The sequence below is a fragment of the Aythya marila genome (assembly GCF_965140915.1).
Source record: "Aythya marila genome assembly, chromosome: 2".
In the NCBI taxonomy this organism is placed as follows: Eukaryota; Metazoa; Chordata; class Aves; order Anseriformes; family Anatidae; genus Aythya; species Aythya marila.
This window is the reverse complement of record NC_139043.1, coordinates 54,490,687-54,508,874: the sequence shown is the minus strand read 5'-3', so window position 1 is coordinate 54,508,874 and position 18,188 is coordinate 54,490,687. Positions and strand designations below refer to the sequence as shown.

General features: G+C 37.7%; 1 protein-coding gene across 1 annotated transcript; it reads left to right on the top strand.

Annotated features, from left to right (window-relative positions):
- Nucleotides 1-12,181: 12,181 nt before the first annotated feature.
- CCDC201 (coiled-coil domain containing 201) lies at nucleotides 12,182-13,363 on the top strand (the record flags this gene model as incomplete). The annotated part of the gene is made up of 2 exons (XM_082755349.1): nucleotides 12,182-12,730; nucleotides 13,277-13,363. 2 exons carry the CDS (start codon nucleotides 12,182-12,184, stop codon nucleotides 13,361-13,363), a joined length of 636 nt encoding a protein of 211 aa, XP_082611475.1.
- Nucleotides 13,364-18,188: the final 4,825 nt, after the last annotated feature.

Here is an 18,188-nt window from a genome sequence, read left to right as displayed (position 1 = left end):
CCTCTGTTATGACAATTTTGAGTTGGCACATTGAAGTCCTTTAGGTGATTTCTCACTTCTTTTACTCTTTAGTGTGCATGGGTGCAAAGGTTGTCTATTCTTACATTTCAAATGCCACTCAAGTGATATATCAAGCATTTTCAATGAAATGTACATGAAAACGAACTACTCGTGCCATCACAACATTGTTTAGTGATAATTGCATTTCTAAAGAATTACGATATATAGCCTTTCTCCTTTTATTTTATAGTGATATTATTGTACTTCAATTAAGAAAAAAGAAGTAAAGTGCTTTTGTGAGTTGCTCCATTTACATTTACATATTAGTGTTCAAATTTGGACTTACACAAAGCAAGTTTCTGTTTTGTGTTCAAGTACCTGATTATTACACAGAGGTAGATTTGGACAACATTATGGAATACATTAAAAACTAAAGTAAGGCTCTAAGACTTTACACTCAGAAAAGCAGTGTCCAAGAGCAGTTACTGTTTCTGGAGTAATTTAATCCAATTCAGAGAATTCTAGAACTTCATAATTTCAGCAGTTTCAGCTAAATTTGACCCATCTCTCAAAATCCCTGCCACTAAAACCCATACTGCAATTAACAACATCTGTCCAGGTTTTATTGTATTGATTAGTCCTTGTACTTTGCTGTCAAGAGGTGAATTTTAGCCCTACTGGTACATGTCCATAGTTTCTGCTTGCAAATGAAGTATTTTTCTGATTTGTTAATTGGAAAGATTAACAAATGTATGTTTCCTTCTTTTTATAATTAAATATCCAGTAGCCTAAGGCAGGAAGCAAAAACAGACATGAAGCATGTATTCTACAATCAATATTGTCCTGCCTACACATGAAGACACAGTGTCCATTGTAGGCTTATCTATAATTTTAGGCATCCTAGAAATACTTAAACAGAATAAATGCCATAGCAGTAAGACTAAAAGAAGTTGGGCAAGCCTGCCTGCCTAACACCACACAGTTCTTAGTTCTTTGGAAGTAAAAAAAAAAAAAAAAAAAAAAAAAAAAGACTAACTAAAAAAAAAAGACTAACACTGCACCACTTGTTAAGAAAGTGTATGTCATCAGTTTGACCCTCCTGCACTTAACTGACCCTCAGTTGTTCACCTCCATCACATTTTTATTGCAGTTGTTTACTGCTTTTTTTCTTCTGTATGTCCTCCATCACATGGTTGCCAACCTTTTTCTTTTTTAAAAAAGTGTTTTCAAATAGGTGTTAAAGGGAATAGAAAGAGCTTTGACAAAATATTGATAGGAAGTGGCTGCACATGACCGTAAACCCAAGATAAATGAACCCTGCGGTGGGAATGCAGACTCCAGCAACTGGCAGCACTCTGAAAAGTAAGGCTGAATCCTGCCAGCTGCAGAGACACGGTTAAACAGGAGTGTGGTAGCCTGATTCATGCTGTCATGTTTAAAAAATAAGTGCAAACCCATTTCAAGGGTGGTTGTGTAGTCTGTGTCTGGAGTTATTACTCTATTAAAAAAAAAAAAAATGAAGAGTAAAGCAAGATACAGTTTGGGGGGTTTATGAGGTTGGTTGGATTTAGGTATTCAGTAAGAAAACCATGCCACAGGAATCTTACCAGCTGCTTTAGCTGCATATATTAGCAGCAAATTCTGCATTGTTTGCAAACTAACTTGAATATTCTGTTTAGACTTTTGGGGGGAAGTCATTTGCATCAGGTAGAGATATTCCATTCCTCAAAAGGAAAACCAAATGTACTGTTTTCTTTATTTGATTGGCATACAAGGTTTCCGAAGATCTTTTAGTCTGATTTACAGCCCAGTACAGCTAATGCTTATATTAACTTCAATGATTTTTGAATTGCTAGATCAGGCCTTAATTTAAGGTCTGTTCCTCTCCCACTGATGTCAAATGTGTTGTTGCCAGTGACTTCAAAGGGACCAGGAGGAGGCCTTTTGTATCATAACAGAAATATCTATGTAGGTAAATAAAACAAATAGTCATAGCTTTAAGAAATGAATTCGTAAGTCAAGATGACATTTTTTCCAACTGTTTTAGCCCACTGATACCTATACATATTTTTTGTAACTATATAACTATACACTATATATATATATATATGTATGTATATACATAGTACAATACAATAACTTAACACTGGGTAACTTATAATGATAGATTTGCATTAATAATACGGGTCTTTTTATGTAAATAGAATATTGTAGAGTATCTTCCAGTCTTTTTCAGGATTGTTAAATTGAGAAAAGCAATTGAATATTTGTCCTATTTTTATGTTAAAAAGTGAATGGACTGAAATGTTAAATGTGAATGTAAATTTCTTATTGCAACTTTTATACTGAGTGTTTGCACTATTATAATTTCTGAAATCCAATTAAAAATAAAGGAAAAAAAATCTGCTTGAATAAACAACTGTTTGGGATTGCTGTTTGTTTGACTGTTTTTGTGTAGTTGAATTCTTTTTTTTCTATATGAAGCTGCCCTTCAAAAGGTCCAAAATACTGCTTCTCCATTTCCAAGCTAAGAACATACATCTAGCAATCCTTTAATTTTACTTTTATAGTTGCCTTGTGCTAAAGAACCTTATGGGACCAATCCAGCTCCATTGCAATCATGTTTACTTTCTGCATTTATCACAGTGAAAGCTAGCTTGAACCAATTGCTCCATCCACTGTACAAGCAGAGCAAAGTAAACATGCACAAATACTGGCAAAATATTGGCCATAGAGACCAGAAGAAGGGGAGACCAGAAGCTCATCTCTCTTTCTCCCTTTCCCCAAGCCAGCAAGAATTCACCAATTTGGGCCGATTATGTGGATGCAGGAGGTGGTTTATATTGAGAAAACTGTGCAAGATACAGAACAGGCCAAAGTGCAGAATTATATATGCTAGCTTAAAACTGATTTGAAAACTGATAAAGTTGCGTCAGGTAACATGTCTCTTAAGAGACGCTGTAGGCTTGGGCACAGAACCAAAGTAATTTGATTGTACCACTGCCAAATCACAGTGGACTGCCATCTGGCCAGCAAAAGCAGAGGCGCTCAGGTCTATCATGCCTGTCTATGTAGATATGCTCTGAGATAACTTCGAAATGTAGAGTCCTTTGCGATGAAAAACAGCCTGGGTTCAGAAGTAAGATTTTGTTGTTGTTTTTGTTTTTGTTTTGTTTTCCAAATGCTAGACTAAGGCTTCCCAGCCACTTCCCTTGCAGGTTAGAGAGCTCAGTACAGAATTACTGTGATGACAGTGAGTGTGCTGAAACAGTTTTTGGTCTGCCCTTACACTAATAAAAGGAATTGTCTGAGGCCTTACATAGCTATTTCTTATTTTCCTCTTCCTCTCTGAAAGAGAAGAAACCATATCTTCATAAGTTTCAATCAGAATAGCTCTAAAGTCAAAAGGATGCAGATAAACTGAAAATCTGGCATTCACCTTTAATTGGAGCTGTTCTGTTGCACTGGTATTTTATGTATTTTTCTTAATATTAAGAAGTTTGACCCTCACTGTGTTATTTTTGGTGGTGTTATGCATATAACACATATATACATATTGTATATAAAATATGTACACACACACATATGTTAATGCAATAGTTAACACACATTCTGGATTAATGACCCAGCTCAGGTACACTGAAATATTTTTTCTGTCATGCCCATTACACAGCTGAATCACTTCAGAGGCATAATCACACAGTGTGAAAATTTGTATTGCTTCAGTAATGAGGTAGTATCAGCAGTGGGTTGCTTATACCCTCTGGTAATATTTTTGGACAAGAACAGTAGTTCAATTCCTGGGTGCTTTATTTTACAGAAATGCAGTATCTGGAATTTCTTGTTCAGGGTCTGCATTTCTATAGCATAAACCACCCAGGACTAGAACTGGTATTCTTTTCCAAAAATGTTACCAGAGGATATTGTCAATTTAAAAAAGAGGGAAGGGAAGAACGGAAAATGAGAACACAGTGTACATCATCCAGGCATTATTGGTGCAATGCCATTATATCTATGTCAAAGCATTCCAGTTTTGCAGCCATTCCCTAGGTCAGCAGGTCACCTAATGCACTGTTCCTGCTGGCAGAACATGATGTTCTGTTGCCCATGAGAATGAAATATTTATACAGGTACCAATCATGAACCATATTCTCTTGTTTGGATTATTCTTATGGAAAAAAAGGCCATAACTGGAAAGCAATCCACGTAGTGGAAATTGTCTGTTACAATTCTGGCTCTCATCTCTCACTGAACTGTGGTGAGAACATTTGAGGATGGGGATCTTGACGTATAGCCAGGCTATCTAGAAGTCCTAATCCAATCCTAAACATCCAGTCCTGTGTAGATTATTCCTGCTATCAATTACAGTAATAGTTTGCATAGGTTTTCAGGTTCAGGGCTCAAAGGATAGAAATGGGCATTTAATTTTGCATTAATATGAACCTCTGAGATTTGTGCTGTTTCTATACTTAAAACCAGACATTACTCCACTATTATTACATTTAGCCATAGCAAGTGAGTGATGAATAAGTAGAAAGAGCTAGTGATGAAGAAGTAGTCATGATTATTATGAATGTTTACCTTTCATTTTACTAGGCCTAGTCTGAAGATGCCAATGAAGGCTTTCATATCCTATCCAATGAAGGCCTGACATATCAATTACTATGTCACAACAGACAAAGTGGATGAGCTTCCCTATCACAAATGCTCTGCTTCACTAAATCAGTGGGACTCTGATGACTTCATTAGCATTCCCTTATCTCAGATCACCTGGGAATTTGTCTGTGGGATTCTAATATGATAAGAAAGAGCCATTGATAATCATCTGGCCTGACCTCCTGCAAAGGGCTATACTGCACTTCACAAACACAGCATTTTTTGTTTATTATTAGATGTAATAAAGTAGAGCAAATCCATCATTTTCTAGTCTCTGAGAAATTTGAAGTTAGACGTTTGTTTGGCATAGACCAAACTGTGCTTATGCTGTTGCCAAAGGTCATGAAAGCATCACCGACTGTTTTCCCCCAAACTCTATAGTTACTCGGTATGTTTATTGAACTTTGGCAATAGTATTTTGTTCTCCTCAGCAGCATTGCCAACATAATTAGAAAGGAGCAGTCATATCAGATAACACACAGCAAGTCACTGAGGAAAGATCCCAGTTGAATATTAACTCAATGGACTTCTGGAGTGTAGAAACACGTAGAAAGTGTATAGGACACCGTCTAGTGAACAAACAACATGCAGATAGAACACATCGTGGCACTCTGGTAAGGCTGAAGTGGATAAGCATATAATGAAGAGGAGTCATTGACGTAATTACAAAGGCAGGTAGTGACACATTGATTTTATGAAGGTTATTGACCTCTACTGCTATGAAAGTGTACCTAGTTTCTTACCACTTAGGTAGTTTGACTTTTTAAAGTCAAATATTAATCATCCAGACCTTTATATAAAAATATATTTTTCTCTGTTTGGCATTCCCTACAATGTTTTAGAATGGCTACTTGTATTTTATAAGCTCGTTTAACCAAGAGAAGCAACAATATTTAATGCCTTAGAGTTTTATAATTGGTTATAAGATAGCAGCTTATTTAAATATTTACAGTCTAATCCTCCTCTCACATAGACACCAAGCATTGTATCTGAGGGTAGAGCTGGGCCCTGCTGTAGGAGGGAGGACGTGGCACTGAACTTGCCTATGAGTTCTGATACTAAACAAAGGGATAAAGGTCTGCTCCTTAAGACTTTTGTTTACTCAGTCCTATGTTAAAGCAGGGAAGAAAAAAAAAAAAAAAAAGCTGTTAGAATATTACTTTCAATTCCCTGCACTTTAAAAACATGTGATAACATTGTGATAACATTTGCAATTATTTGGTTTTAAAGAAATCTCATTATTCCTTACACTGTCACTGAAATTAATCATATGGAAGGAGATTTAAATGCTTAAACAAAGGTTTGACTTTCTGAGTAGCTGCAGATCTCAGTCAGCATACATATTGCTGCTTTCTGTGTGCAAAATCAGATTTGCTGTCCAGCTGAATAGACCCAGTCGTGGCAGAGGTACACTACCTAAAATCTGAAACATATTTCAGACTCAGTGTATTGCTAGTACTGAGCTGTCTAGGATTCCCTAAAGCCTCAAGCTGCTTATAAGATGCTTCTATGACAGCAGTTAGAGTGGAAATTGTACCACACTTACTTCTAGCCAAAGACATTGACCTTGCCACTGGCCAGAAAAAAAGATCATTCCTACACAGGATTTCCAACAGCTGTAAAAGTACATTTCCACATGCTATAAGTAATCTCTCTCTCTCTCTCTCCTTTTTTTTTTTCCCTCCAGTGATCATATTATCTTAATTCAGCATTCTACTGACAATGAGTAAAGTCTTCCAAATGGCCAAAATAGATAGAACGCAGATTCATAGATGTGTATAGCTTGTTTAACAGACCACAGAAGATTATAATCCTTGGTTTCTGAAGATTTAATCAAAGATCCTTCAAAACATATGTATTAAATGGCTTTTCCCATAATATATCCTATCAAAAACCTCAGGATATTCAGTGGTGCCCAGGCATGTAATTCCTACTGAAATAAGTGGAAATAAGGTGATTAAGGCACTTTTGAAAGTCCCAGTGGGTTCCTTTATGCAGCTTTACATACCTAAAAAAGCTACATCCCCAAGAGTTTTGTACTGCTTCCATTTTAACATCTGTGGCTGCCCAAGGAGCCTACAACTCACTGAGACAAAGGCTCTGCTACTTTTCATATCCCACTGTATCATAACACTGGAAAGACAAAGGAAGGTGCTAGAGCTGTAGAGGTTAGTTCATGATGAAGTTCCCTGCTGTTTTCAGCCTTCATGTTGATAAATGAGATGTGCCACTCCTATTTTCACTGGGAAGTTCAGTCTGATTGGCAGTCTTAGAACATTCTGATTTGTCTTGACTATATCTCAAAGTTCAGAAGGAGGAAGAAAAGGTTATGAGAATTTGAATTAGATTTGAACTTTCATGGATTTCTTCTGTAAACAACTAATAATCTGGGCCTAAATCTTCTAAATCTTTTAGGAAATATGGTATAATTTCTTTTTTATTATTCCTTTCCATTCCTTTATTCTTTCCTCTAATTTATTCTCGTGGTATGGCTGCAAATTTAGGAAAGCATTTTCATCTTTGTATCCCTATCTGCATTTTTCCTTCTTTTTACATACCCCTCCCCTCCGCCCCCCATCCCTCCCTTTATTCCTCCCCACCATCCCTTGTTTTCTTCCTCTGTCTCTTCCTCCTTCCTTCCATTTATCCAAAAAAGTATCATCCCGCTATGAACAGTAGAGTGATGAGTTGTATTTACCATGCTCTTTTCCTACTGTCCATTATGTACTTTTTGTGGAACCACCCTCTTCACCAAAAACCATCATGCTGACCCCAGAGCAGGGAGAAGGCCTTCTAGAATAACACAACCAATTCAACATAATATGTTACAGAAGCATAGGAGCTGAGGTCTAGTTCAGTACCCAAGTTCCCTTCAGGAGAACTGGTTGATAACATCATCAGAGTGGAAAATAAAGAAATGAACACAGCAGCAATTGAAGATGGGCAGTCTCTCAGATTAGGCTAGAGCACTAAGTAAAAAAGATGTCCTATGGCAATACATGTTATTCCTTGTTAAACTGAAAAATAATTCCAGGTTTATTTTCTTCCCAATGAGGTCATCTCAAACTCCCACGTCTCTGAAGTGAATGCATGCATTTGAACTGGAATAAAAGGGTTGAAATGTGAACAAAACATTGTTTTGGTTTTGTTTTCCCCACTTATGTTGGTTTTGGAACTGAGAACTTTAAGAATGAATGTTTCCCACAAAGGAATACAGTAGAGACATTTAAAACCATTTTCTATATGAGTTTTGAACCATTTTAGAAAGGTAGATGAATTTATGTCCTAAAATTAGACCAACAGAAGAATCTTTTAAGCTATTAATGTAAAGTCATAGGAGGTTTAATATAAAATGTATGGAGACTGCATAATAATAATGCTGGAATTGTGTTTCACCTTGTATGATAGATACAACAGAAAAAAAGGACCATATGTAATCATAGATCAAACAGCTGGATCCAGATATAAGGAGTTATTGCTCCAAATATGAGGTAGAAAATGTGAAGAGAAGGATGATCATACCAAGGACCATAGTTTTAGTGAAGGAATGGTACATAATGAATAGGAGTGAGGACAAAATATAAAATGTGTTCTCTGAAAGCATCAAGAAGTCTGAAAGATGACAGTCATGCCTGACCTTACACGCTTCATGTCCAGGCTACAGATAGACCAAGGCTATAGCAATACCATCACTGTAGCTAGATTGCTGAGTTCAGCATGCTCACATTTGCTTTGGGCTCTTTTCTTGCTTATCTCTGCATAGTTACTTCTTTTCTGTTCTCTGTAACACCTTACCATCACTTCATAAAAAGCTAAATCTCTAACACAAAAGAGAAACTATGGCTAATAGTGAGAACAATTTGCAAATATCCTAATTTATATCTTAAGAATACTTGAAAAAGAACTAGAGAAATAAGTAAGTAATTACTTTAGAGGAGACAGGGAGATGTTATTTTTAAGAATTATGTAGGAAAGGGCCATGGAAGGTAGGCATAAAAATCATGCAGCTACAGACACCAGTGGTGGACTGTGAGAAGCCTGGAAAAGGATATGCTACAAAGTGAGGGCAAACACGTAGGGGAGGACAAAGAATGAACTACATTCTGGAAGGTGTGGCCAGGAGCTTTTGAAATAATGTCAACTATGTGCAGATCCACACACACACAAAAAAAAAAATATTGTGCACGTCCATGATGCACAGCATTGTTTGCATCACAGCCTTACCGGGAGAGGCAGTAGTATGTCTCACTGTCACAGCAGGACAGTACAAACATTGCAACACTATGTCAAGCCATCATTCTCTGCTCAGTGCTATATAAGGAACTGGATTGCCAAGCTCTGCAAGGTACAGTATGGATGACCTGGTGGGTTTGTTCTTGAAACCACAAGGCCACTAGTTTGAAAACTAGTTACTAATATTCAAAATGAGGTAAAGGCTGGTCTAGCCTCTTCTATGTTTATAAAGGACTGAGAATTTTTTCTTTTGCCCAGCCGCAAATAACTCAAAATAATTTTTGTTTAGTTCTCAAAATATTCCTGTAAGAACCTCCCCGGGGATTTTAGGAAATAAATAGCTTAACCTGGACAGACTATTTATTTCCAGGATGTTTACTTATGCAATCCATGTGATTGTAAAGTGCCTCCATTTCTCAAGCTCTCTTTCTGTTCCTTTGGGGCACATAATTTAAACCTAGCAACTTACCCCATATACTGACAGACTGTTATTCCTAAATATTGAACTGGTAGCTCCAATTCTATATTCATAGTACTATTATTCATACAGCAAAAGAGGGTGGTTTATGATTAAGTTTGAAATGCTCAGACTCCCTGGAACCACAGTTCAACTCCTGGCAAGATCAGCCCTTTGGCCTTCTGTGCTAGGTGCACTCTACAGCCTCAGGTCACCCATATAAAGCCATGAAATCAGGTCTGTCTGATCAACTTAGATTGTAAAAGTCCACAAGTCATGCTTTGTCGAAAGGAGCTACCCCAATATCTGTGCATGCACTCCTCCACGTCTGTGCTTGCTTTACAGTGTTGTGAGAACAGCTGCTTACTGCCATCCACCACAAAGCTGACTTGCAAGTCAGTGGGCCTGGTTCAGTCCAAATGCATTTCTCTGTCAACAAAAATTATGGTCCTCCATCTGAACCTTACAATTTCAGACCAGGACAATTCTTATCTAAAAGGTGATGTTTTGAAACCACTTGCTTCAATATAAAATACTGACATTTCCACAGTTGCTAGTTGCAAACACCATGAAATTCAGACTGCATCAAAATAATCTTCAGTTAGTTTTCACTAACTACTTTTCTTAAGAGAGCTTGTTCATTGCAGATTTGACATTTATTCTCTCATTATTTTTTCAGGCAACTGAAACAAAAAACAAAACCTGTGTAGCAGATATAAGTCCATCAACATACATAAGTCCATCAACAAACAACCATTTTGCAACAGATCCTCAATATGCCTTAAACAGCTACGTGAAGACAATAGAACACTAGATTAATCATGTGATTGAAATGGGCCACATGCAGCACCTAAATAGCAATAAATGTAGCACATAGATAAGTTGTCTAGCCCATTTTCCTGTGACTATTTTATCCCAGATTTCTATTTAGCTTTTATTGTTATTATTATTGTTGTTCTTGTTATTCAGCAGCACTAGTGAAACTCCTAAAAAATGCTAAATACATGATTTAGGGAGTATCTGCAGCAAAGTATGCTGGGAGGTTGTTAGGGCTATAAGAACTGAAGCAGCAACTAAAGTTAGATCACCTGAGAAGCAGAGTAGTGGAGGACATCAGATGGGATCTGATAGCACTGGTAGGGTTATTTTCTCTTGCCAAAGATTTGTTTTCCCACTGTGTGCTCTGACATTATTAAATGGTTTATATTTCTCTGTTGATTTTAGATTCCTTCCCCTTTAATAATGGTGCTATTAATTCAAGTAGGTGTAAAAACATTGCTCGTATATAGGTATATTTGAATTAAAGAAAAGTGTGAAATAATCACAGCATTATGTTGTTCTCAGAAGTTTTGGTTGGAAAAACCTTTATAATTATTTTTTTTTAAATACAAAACAAAAGGCAGCTTTTATTTGTAAACTACTATTTAATGAATAAGGGGAAAGTATCAAAATGTATAGCTGAGTAGTGTTTGGGGGAATTGCAAACTCCTTATATTGATTCACAAGTTTATTCAAAGAAGCTTACTATAAGTAAGCTTCTATAATAAACACAAAGAGAAGTCAGTGTGGCTGGATATGGAAGGAAAAAAAGCAGTAACTGTAGGCTGAAGACTGCTTATGGTATATCACACAAACTAACACTGCTAAGGAGTGAATGGAGAAACAGTTATCTAAATAAAATTGATAGAGATACTTTTTTCCCAGCCCTTTTCAAAGGAGAGGTGAGGGGAAAACAAACAAAAAAAAATATATAAACCACATCTATTTTGAAAAGGCTTAATGCTTTTTTTCATCTTCTGGCCATGTGGTCTTCTAGAAACATTAAGTGGGGGATAATACTCTACCAAATTAATGGACCCTACACAGGTGCAAAATATTTCCTATTAGTGGAGAACAGATGCATATGACATCAGCAAAGTTTCTTTGTGTGCTGCTTCACCATACTCCCCTGTAATATCTTTAATAACTTATTTTTGGAAAAGGAAAATAAAATTCCCTTGATTAGCTTTATGCAATGAACTTGTATAAAGTTCATGAACTTCCTCATGAAACCACATCGATCAACAGTTAGTAGAAATGCTCACACGTTTAATATATAGAGAGATCTCTAGTGTGTACAGTTCAAGATATATTTATCTTGGGCTTCTGTACATGTAAGACAAGTTCCTTTTTGATCTTGGTGCAGGTGTAGAAGTGGGAAATCGTACCAATGTAACCTTGTCATTATTATAAACTCAGTTGTACAAAACAGTTGTTTCAGGATCAGAGTTCAGGGCTAGAAGTAATACAGATAGTAAGTGAAAGGGAATAAGATGTTTGTGATCCCTTTTTAAGGAAAATAAGAGAGACAAAATGGTAGTTGGAGTAAAGGATTCTTCCTTGAATCCAGAATGTCTCTATGCTTCTCCAATGTGCTTTCATTTTTGCTACCATATTTTAATTCTTTTAGCATGCAGTAATTACAAGGGTCTTACTTAGCATTAACAACTGCAAACCAAAAGCATATTATCTACTTATGCTGAAAGGAGAAACTACAGTCTTAATAAAGCTGGAGTTAATGAGATAGGCTAGAATCAACATGGAGCTTCATATGTGGAGGGCTTGGACAGGAGTAAATGTTGTATGTGACAAGATGCTTTATTTCTTAAGCCCTTTAAGAACACTGATGTGTACAACAAATACATTCCATGTAGAGATAGAATGCAAACAAGGAAACTGGAGCACTTTGGATTATTATTTTTTTTTGCAACTGAACACCTTACATAGCATCTCTCGCTATATGAGCAATGACACTTCTCTTTTTTATTTTCTCAAGACGGCAAACTTGACTTCCAGATGTCAGAGGAAGAATATTCTTTTCTAAATGTCAAAAGATCTATGAAAAAGCGACTGGTGAAACACAGCACTCCAGTGGACTCAACGCTCTCCAGAACAATTCCATCTCTTACAGATTTGACATGTCAGTCAGTCAAGGATCAAGATGGCAGTAAGAGAGTTCTTGAATCCCCAGTGCCAAAATCAACTCTAAGCAGATCATTAGCTCAAGTGTCTCTAGCAAGTATTGAAGCATACATTCCTCATAAGTCTCCAAAAAGGCTTTCAACAGTGTTTGACTTGCAAGAGTCAAACAAGGAGATAAACAAAAGTTCTCGGGTTGTATTTTCTAGAAGAAGACTTTCCACTGTGTTGGCCTCTAACGAGTCAAGTGAAGAACCAAGTGAAGAGGCTGTCTCAAGTGTGGAAACTCAAGCTCCAACAAAAGCATCTGAGAAGGTTGCAGTAACTCCCAGGAGTGGACCTTCATGGCTGATTACTGGAATACCAGGGATAAAAGATGTCCAAATAGGAAAAAAGAAAAAGAAGAAAATTAATAAATCTATTGTGGTAACTATATTCTCCATATGCTATGAAATAGTACACAGTTTTCTACTAATTTTGAGTATATACAAACTTTTCTAGGAGTACAGAAATATTTTGGTAATAGAGCATCTTCACAACTTCACCAGTAGGAATAAATAAGTATGAATTGGGTCATAATCTGTGATATCATCCCTAATTAGATGAGGTGTAATTTTCCAATCCGGTATTTATTTTATCCTCTGAGCTTGCATGACCATTTGTGAACACTAGTAGCAAATATATATACACATTCTTTAGAAGAAACTTAAGCATGGGAACAAATTAATGGTTAAACTTGAAAAATTCTCAAATATCTTAATATTGGCAACTTACCTAAAAACGGAGAAAGAAGCAATCTACAGATAAATCTGCACGCTCTGAGAGTAGAAGTTTTTTAGCTTAAAATGAAATCTACAGACAAAATCTGGCTGGATTGATTTATGATGCATTTGTGTTTTCTTTTTAAAGAAAGTGAAGTCTAAATGAATCATAGAATCAGATTGACTAAATATTTCTGTTTTTCTATAACAGAGAAAGAAACAAAGAGAATGGGTGCTTCGTCAACTTAAAAACATTGAGGAAGCAAGAGAACATGAGCTGACAATTGAAGAAATGTGACCAAAATATGTTTGGAATTAATGCTGTCGCATGGTTCTTGTATTAATAACTGGTTCCAATAAATCACATGCATGGATAATATGTAGTGCTTCCTGGACTATCTATTACTTTCTGAAGGCTTTTTATTATTATTATTGGTTGATTTGTCTTTGAGTTTTGTGATTCTTCTTGCCTCTTAAGTATAGCAGGTGTCAAATAAAAATCAAATACAGCCTCTACATAAGAGACAATGTTAATGTGCAGTAGATGAAGGTTTGGAATAAACAAGGGAGAGAGAGGTTTTATGTAAGAATTATTCTTCATCCTGCCATTGAGCACTATTTTTGTATAACATTCAAATCTCCTAGGATTGCTGCTGTTACCAAAGTGGCAAAGTCCTAGTGGGCCTCATGAGCGTAACCCTGGTTAGCCAGAGGAGAGTCTCCTCATCTAAAGAGTAATCAAAACTGATGCAATCAGGAGTGTTTTTTGCTGCTAGCTGGGGAGATGAGGAAATAGTGAGAGGCACCAAGGAGGGAGGCTGGCCTCTGGAGATTACTAATTAATGATTGTAATAATCATTGAAGGTTTGGTTCTAAATAAGTTTGTTGCAGACGTGTATTTGCAAATGTGCTACACAGTCATATCAGAGATCCTTACTGCTTCACTAGCTGCTTTAAGAGGCTGCAGATTTTCTGTTCCTCTCTGGAGCTGCTGGAGGGGGATGGGAGGGGGTGTTGCCCTGGAGGCTCTGTTGTTGAAATGGAAGTTCAGTTTAAACAGCTGCTTGTGAAGCACCTGTCAAGAAGTAGTGCCAAAAGTGTAATGCTTAAGTTAGTTCCTGCTGCTGTATGTTACTTAATATTTAGGCAGAGTTTAAAACATGTAAGCGGTCAATGGGTTGTCAGCAACAGTGACCCGAAACAGATTTACCTCCTTTCTAGTACATGTGTTTTCCTGATTGTTCTGGTTTTGAAACCAGCGAACTGGATTTCCTGCTTCCTAATGGCTCCAAAGACATGAGGTCTTGTTCAAAAGAAGCTGCAAATTCTGGACAGAGTCAGGGAAAGCCATTGCTTTTCCTTCTTACATACTAAAACTTGTAATGTCTCTTGCTCAAGACCGCAGAGAAGCGGAAGTGTGGTCCATGCCAACATTACAAGACACTCACTAGTAGCAGCTATGTTATGCTCAAAAATGCAAGAGTGGAGCTGTGGCTTTACAGCCTCTCTTGGTGTTTAAGAGGAAGTAGGATGTTTTTAGTAATGACTTCTGAAATGGAACTCTCCGGAGTTACTCAGAACAGCAGTGTCCCCAGATACAACTTTCTGTGGTAGCCAGGCAGTGAGGTGATATTGCCCCTCAGGTTCAAATATGCTCACTTGGTTTGATGCTTAGCATTCTGGTATTTGTTTGTTTGTGTTACCTAGGCTGCTTGTCTGGCCTCTGCAGGTTCCTCTGGTAACTGAGCTCCTGGCTGGTGTAGATCCCAAGCTGTTCTTGAGATAAAATAGGGTTGCAGATGTTCTCTTATTCCCCTTGGGCTTGGAGGCATTTCATCTGCATCTATGACTTGTGCCAGGGCCTGATCAGGGAAGTGCAAGGCTAGTGTAAAAACTCTCTTCTACCCTGGTCACATTATCCAATCACCTTAGTCTTAGTTTATTTATACCTCTTGTTTATTTGTACCTTCCTATATAGCCATTTGCAATTGTTCCTTTGTCAGGCTTCTCATCCTGCTATCAGAAGGTCTTGATCTTGCTTCTGCTTTTCTTTTTCCCAGTCATCCTTCAAACTCACCTTTGGCTCCTGGCTGAATCATAGGTTATCCCAAGTTGGAAGGGACCCATAAGGATCATCAAGTCCAACTCTTGGTGCCATATAGGTTTACCCAAAATTTTAGACCATGTGACTAAGTACACAGTCTAAACGCTTCTTAAATTCAGACAGGCTTGGTGAAGTGACTACTTTAGTGGGGAGCCTGTTCCAGTGTGCGACCACCCTCTCGGTGAAGAACCTCTTCCTGATGTCCAGCCTAAGCCTCCCCTGTCTCAGCTTGACACCATTCCTGCTGGTCCTATCACTGGTGATTAAGAAGGATAGGCTGGCACCTGACCATCCACACCCCTTCTCAAGGAAGTTGTAGACTGCGATGAGGTCTCCCCTCAGCCTCCTCTTCTACAGCCTGAACAGAACCAGTGACCTCAGCTGCTCCTCATATGTCTTCCCCTCTAGGCCCTTCACCATCTTTGTCGCCCTCCTCCAGATGCTCTCCAACAGTTTAATGTGCTTTTTGTACTGTGGTGCCCAGAACTGCACACAGTACTTGAGGTGAGGCCGCACCAGCACAGAGTAGAGCGAGAAAATTGCTTCCATTGACTGACTAGTGATGCCGTGCTTGATACACCCTAGGATATGGTTGGCCCTCCTGGCTGCCTGGGCACACTGCTTGCTCATGTTCAACTTGCTGTCAACCACAACCCCCAGATCTCTCTCTGTGGGGCTGCTCTCCAGCATCCAGTGAAGATATGAACCCATTCATATCTTCAAATGTCTCCATTTAATGTCTTCTCCAGTCTGTCTTCTAGTGACTTCTTCCTTATAAACACAGTCTTTTGTCCTCCATGCCTATTTTCACTGCTGTACTCTTTGCACATCTTCAAAGTCCACTCTGATAGCTGTTGTCAGTTTTCTGCCAAAGCTCAGGCTTAGCTGTTATACCCTGAAGTGCCTTTGTCTTTTTAGGTTGACAAATCCACAATGCTAGCCTAAGTGGAAGTCATTAAAGGCTTCTTGGACCAAGACTCAGTCCTTAGCAGGCTAAGGATGCAATTGCTGGGAAGGTCTTGCTCAGGCTCTAGTCCAGGCTAAATCAAATACAAGAGGAATCCAGAGACTACGGCTGCTAAAAAGTATTTGGGCTTATGCCAAGCACAATGTGAAACATTCTAGGATTCAGAACACTGTAAATGCTAGGAAAGTTTTCAAGAGAACAAGGCTGCCCCCTGCTAAGTTTATGGAACTAATTGGTGCCGATAAAATCCCAGAGACTTTCATCAGTGGAGGGAAAATAGTTGTCCACCGTTGTAACATGGGACTGACTTTCAAGGTTCTTTACAAATCCTTAGGCTGTATCAGACAGATGCACAAAAATGAGGGCTTTCAAGATTTTGGAAACTACTATTTCCTCTCTGTGGAATGTTTAACAAGAAACACAAATGGCTTTGTAGCATTTATATCACAGTACTTCAGGTCCTCATGAATTTGGAAAAAAATCACAACATTGATCTACTAGCTTTTCATGGGAAAACGTACAGAATCAGTTGGCATTTCAGAGGGCTGTTGAAATGTGTCTGATACTTTATCTACACCAACAGTATTACTGTTAATTATAGTTTACTAGGGGATTTCAACCATAACTATATAATATGAAATTATACATTATCCCTATAGTGAATGGTGTTCCCAAAGAAAGACTTGTCTCAACTTTTTAAAATCCAAAATGTTAGGGAATATGAAACTACATGTATATATAGCTACTCTTATCCTGCACGTATAAGTACATCCTTTGGGGGAAAATAATTTAAACAAACAAACAAACAAAAAAACCTTTTGTGTACAGGATTTGTACTTTCCTTTCTCTAGCAGACTGCTAATTAGTTTAATCATACAGTTAGTTTTCTGTTGTAGTATGCACATATACTTTGAAAAGAATAAGAACTGAGAGAGGCACTACTATTGTGCCGTTTCAATGTTGTTTTATGTTCATACTCTAGCAGCAACAGTTACCAACCAATTACTGTTTGGTTGGTGACTCTCATGATGAGCAAAGTTCCTTTATGCATATTTATGTTGCAATATCAGCCCAGTTTACAAAAAACTTTAGCAGGAGCTGTAGAATCCAACACCCCCACAAAATAGGCCTTTTTATTAGCAACACCAAGTATGGATTGTGGGTGGTGAGACTGGAAAAGATTTGGGACTATATTGAGACTCATCATGAGAATGATGAGAAGATAAGCCTCAAGACATCATATTTCTAAAACATGTTGTAACAAACAAACAAACAGAAACAAACAAACAAAAAAAAAAAAAAAAAAAAAACAAAAACACACACACCACAACTTCTGCATGGATGAAAGTGAATCAGAGTTGAAATGGTTTCTTAAGCTTTGTGCTTGTTCTGGCTTTCAATATAACACTGAATATGTTTGCATGTTCAGAACAGCCTCCCCCGAGGGTACTCCTTTAGGCCAGTATTTTTCCTTTAGGAGCTAAGCTGTGACCTTGACCTAGGGAATTGTTTTTACTACGCTTATTTCTGAACGGATATTACACAATCTACCTGCTGATGGTGACTAAGCGTGATGTTGGATGGAGAAGAACAAAAACACTACCGAGAACAGAGGGAAGAGACAGAAATGTTTTCACCCTAGATTTATGAGCTCAACCTTGTTCCCACCGAAGCAATAGTAACATTCCTGTTGACAGAGCTGGGAGTGCTCTGCCCAGCTGGAGTGATGTTGTAGCAGGGCAGGTTGAAGAAAAATGTAAATACTAGAGAAATGGTAACCAAGTTAATTCTTCACTGATCATAGCAGAATAATTTTGGGATAACTAGGAAAAGTGGGAAACAATTTTCTTTTATTATTATTTTCATCAATGCACAATGTGCTATCATCCTGCTACAGTAAAAACAACTGAGTAATAAACAACACAGCAGCATCACTGACTTGTATCCCAGTGTGTTTTGTTCTATAAGACATAAAAGCACAAAATTTTCCCAGTCTTCCTCTGTCAATGCAAGCTCAACACAGAATCACAGAATCCTCTAGGTTGGAAGAGA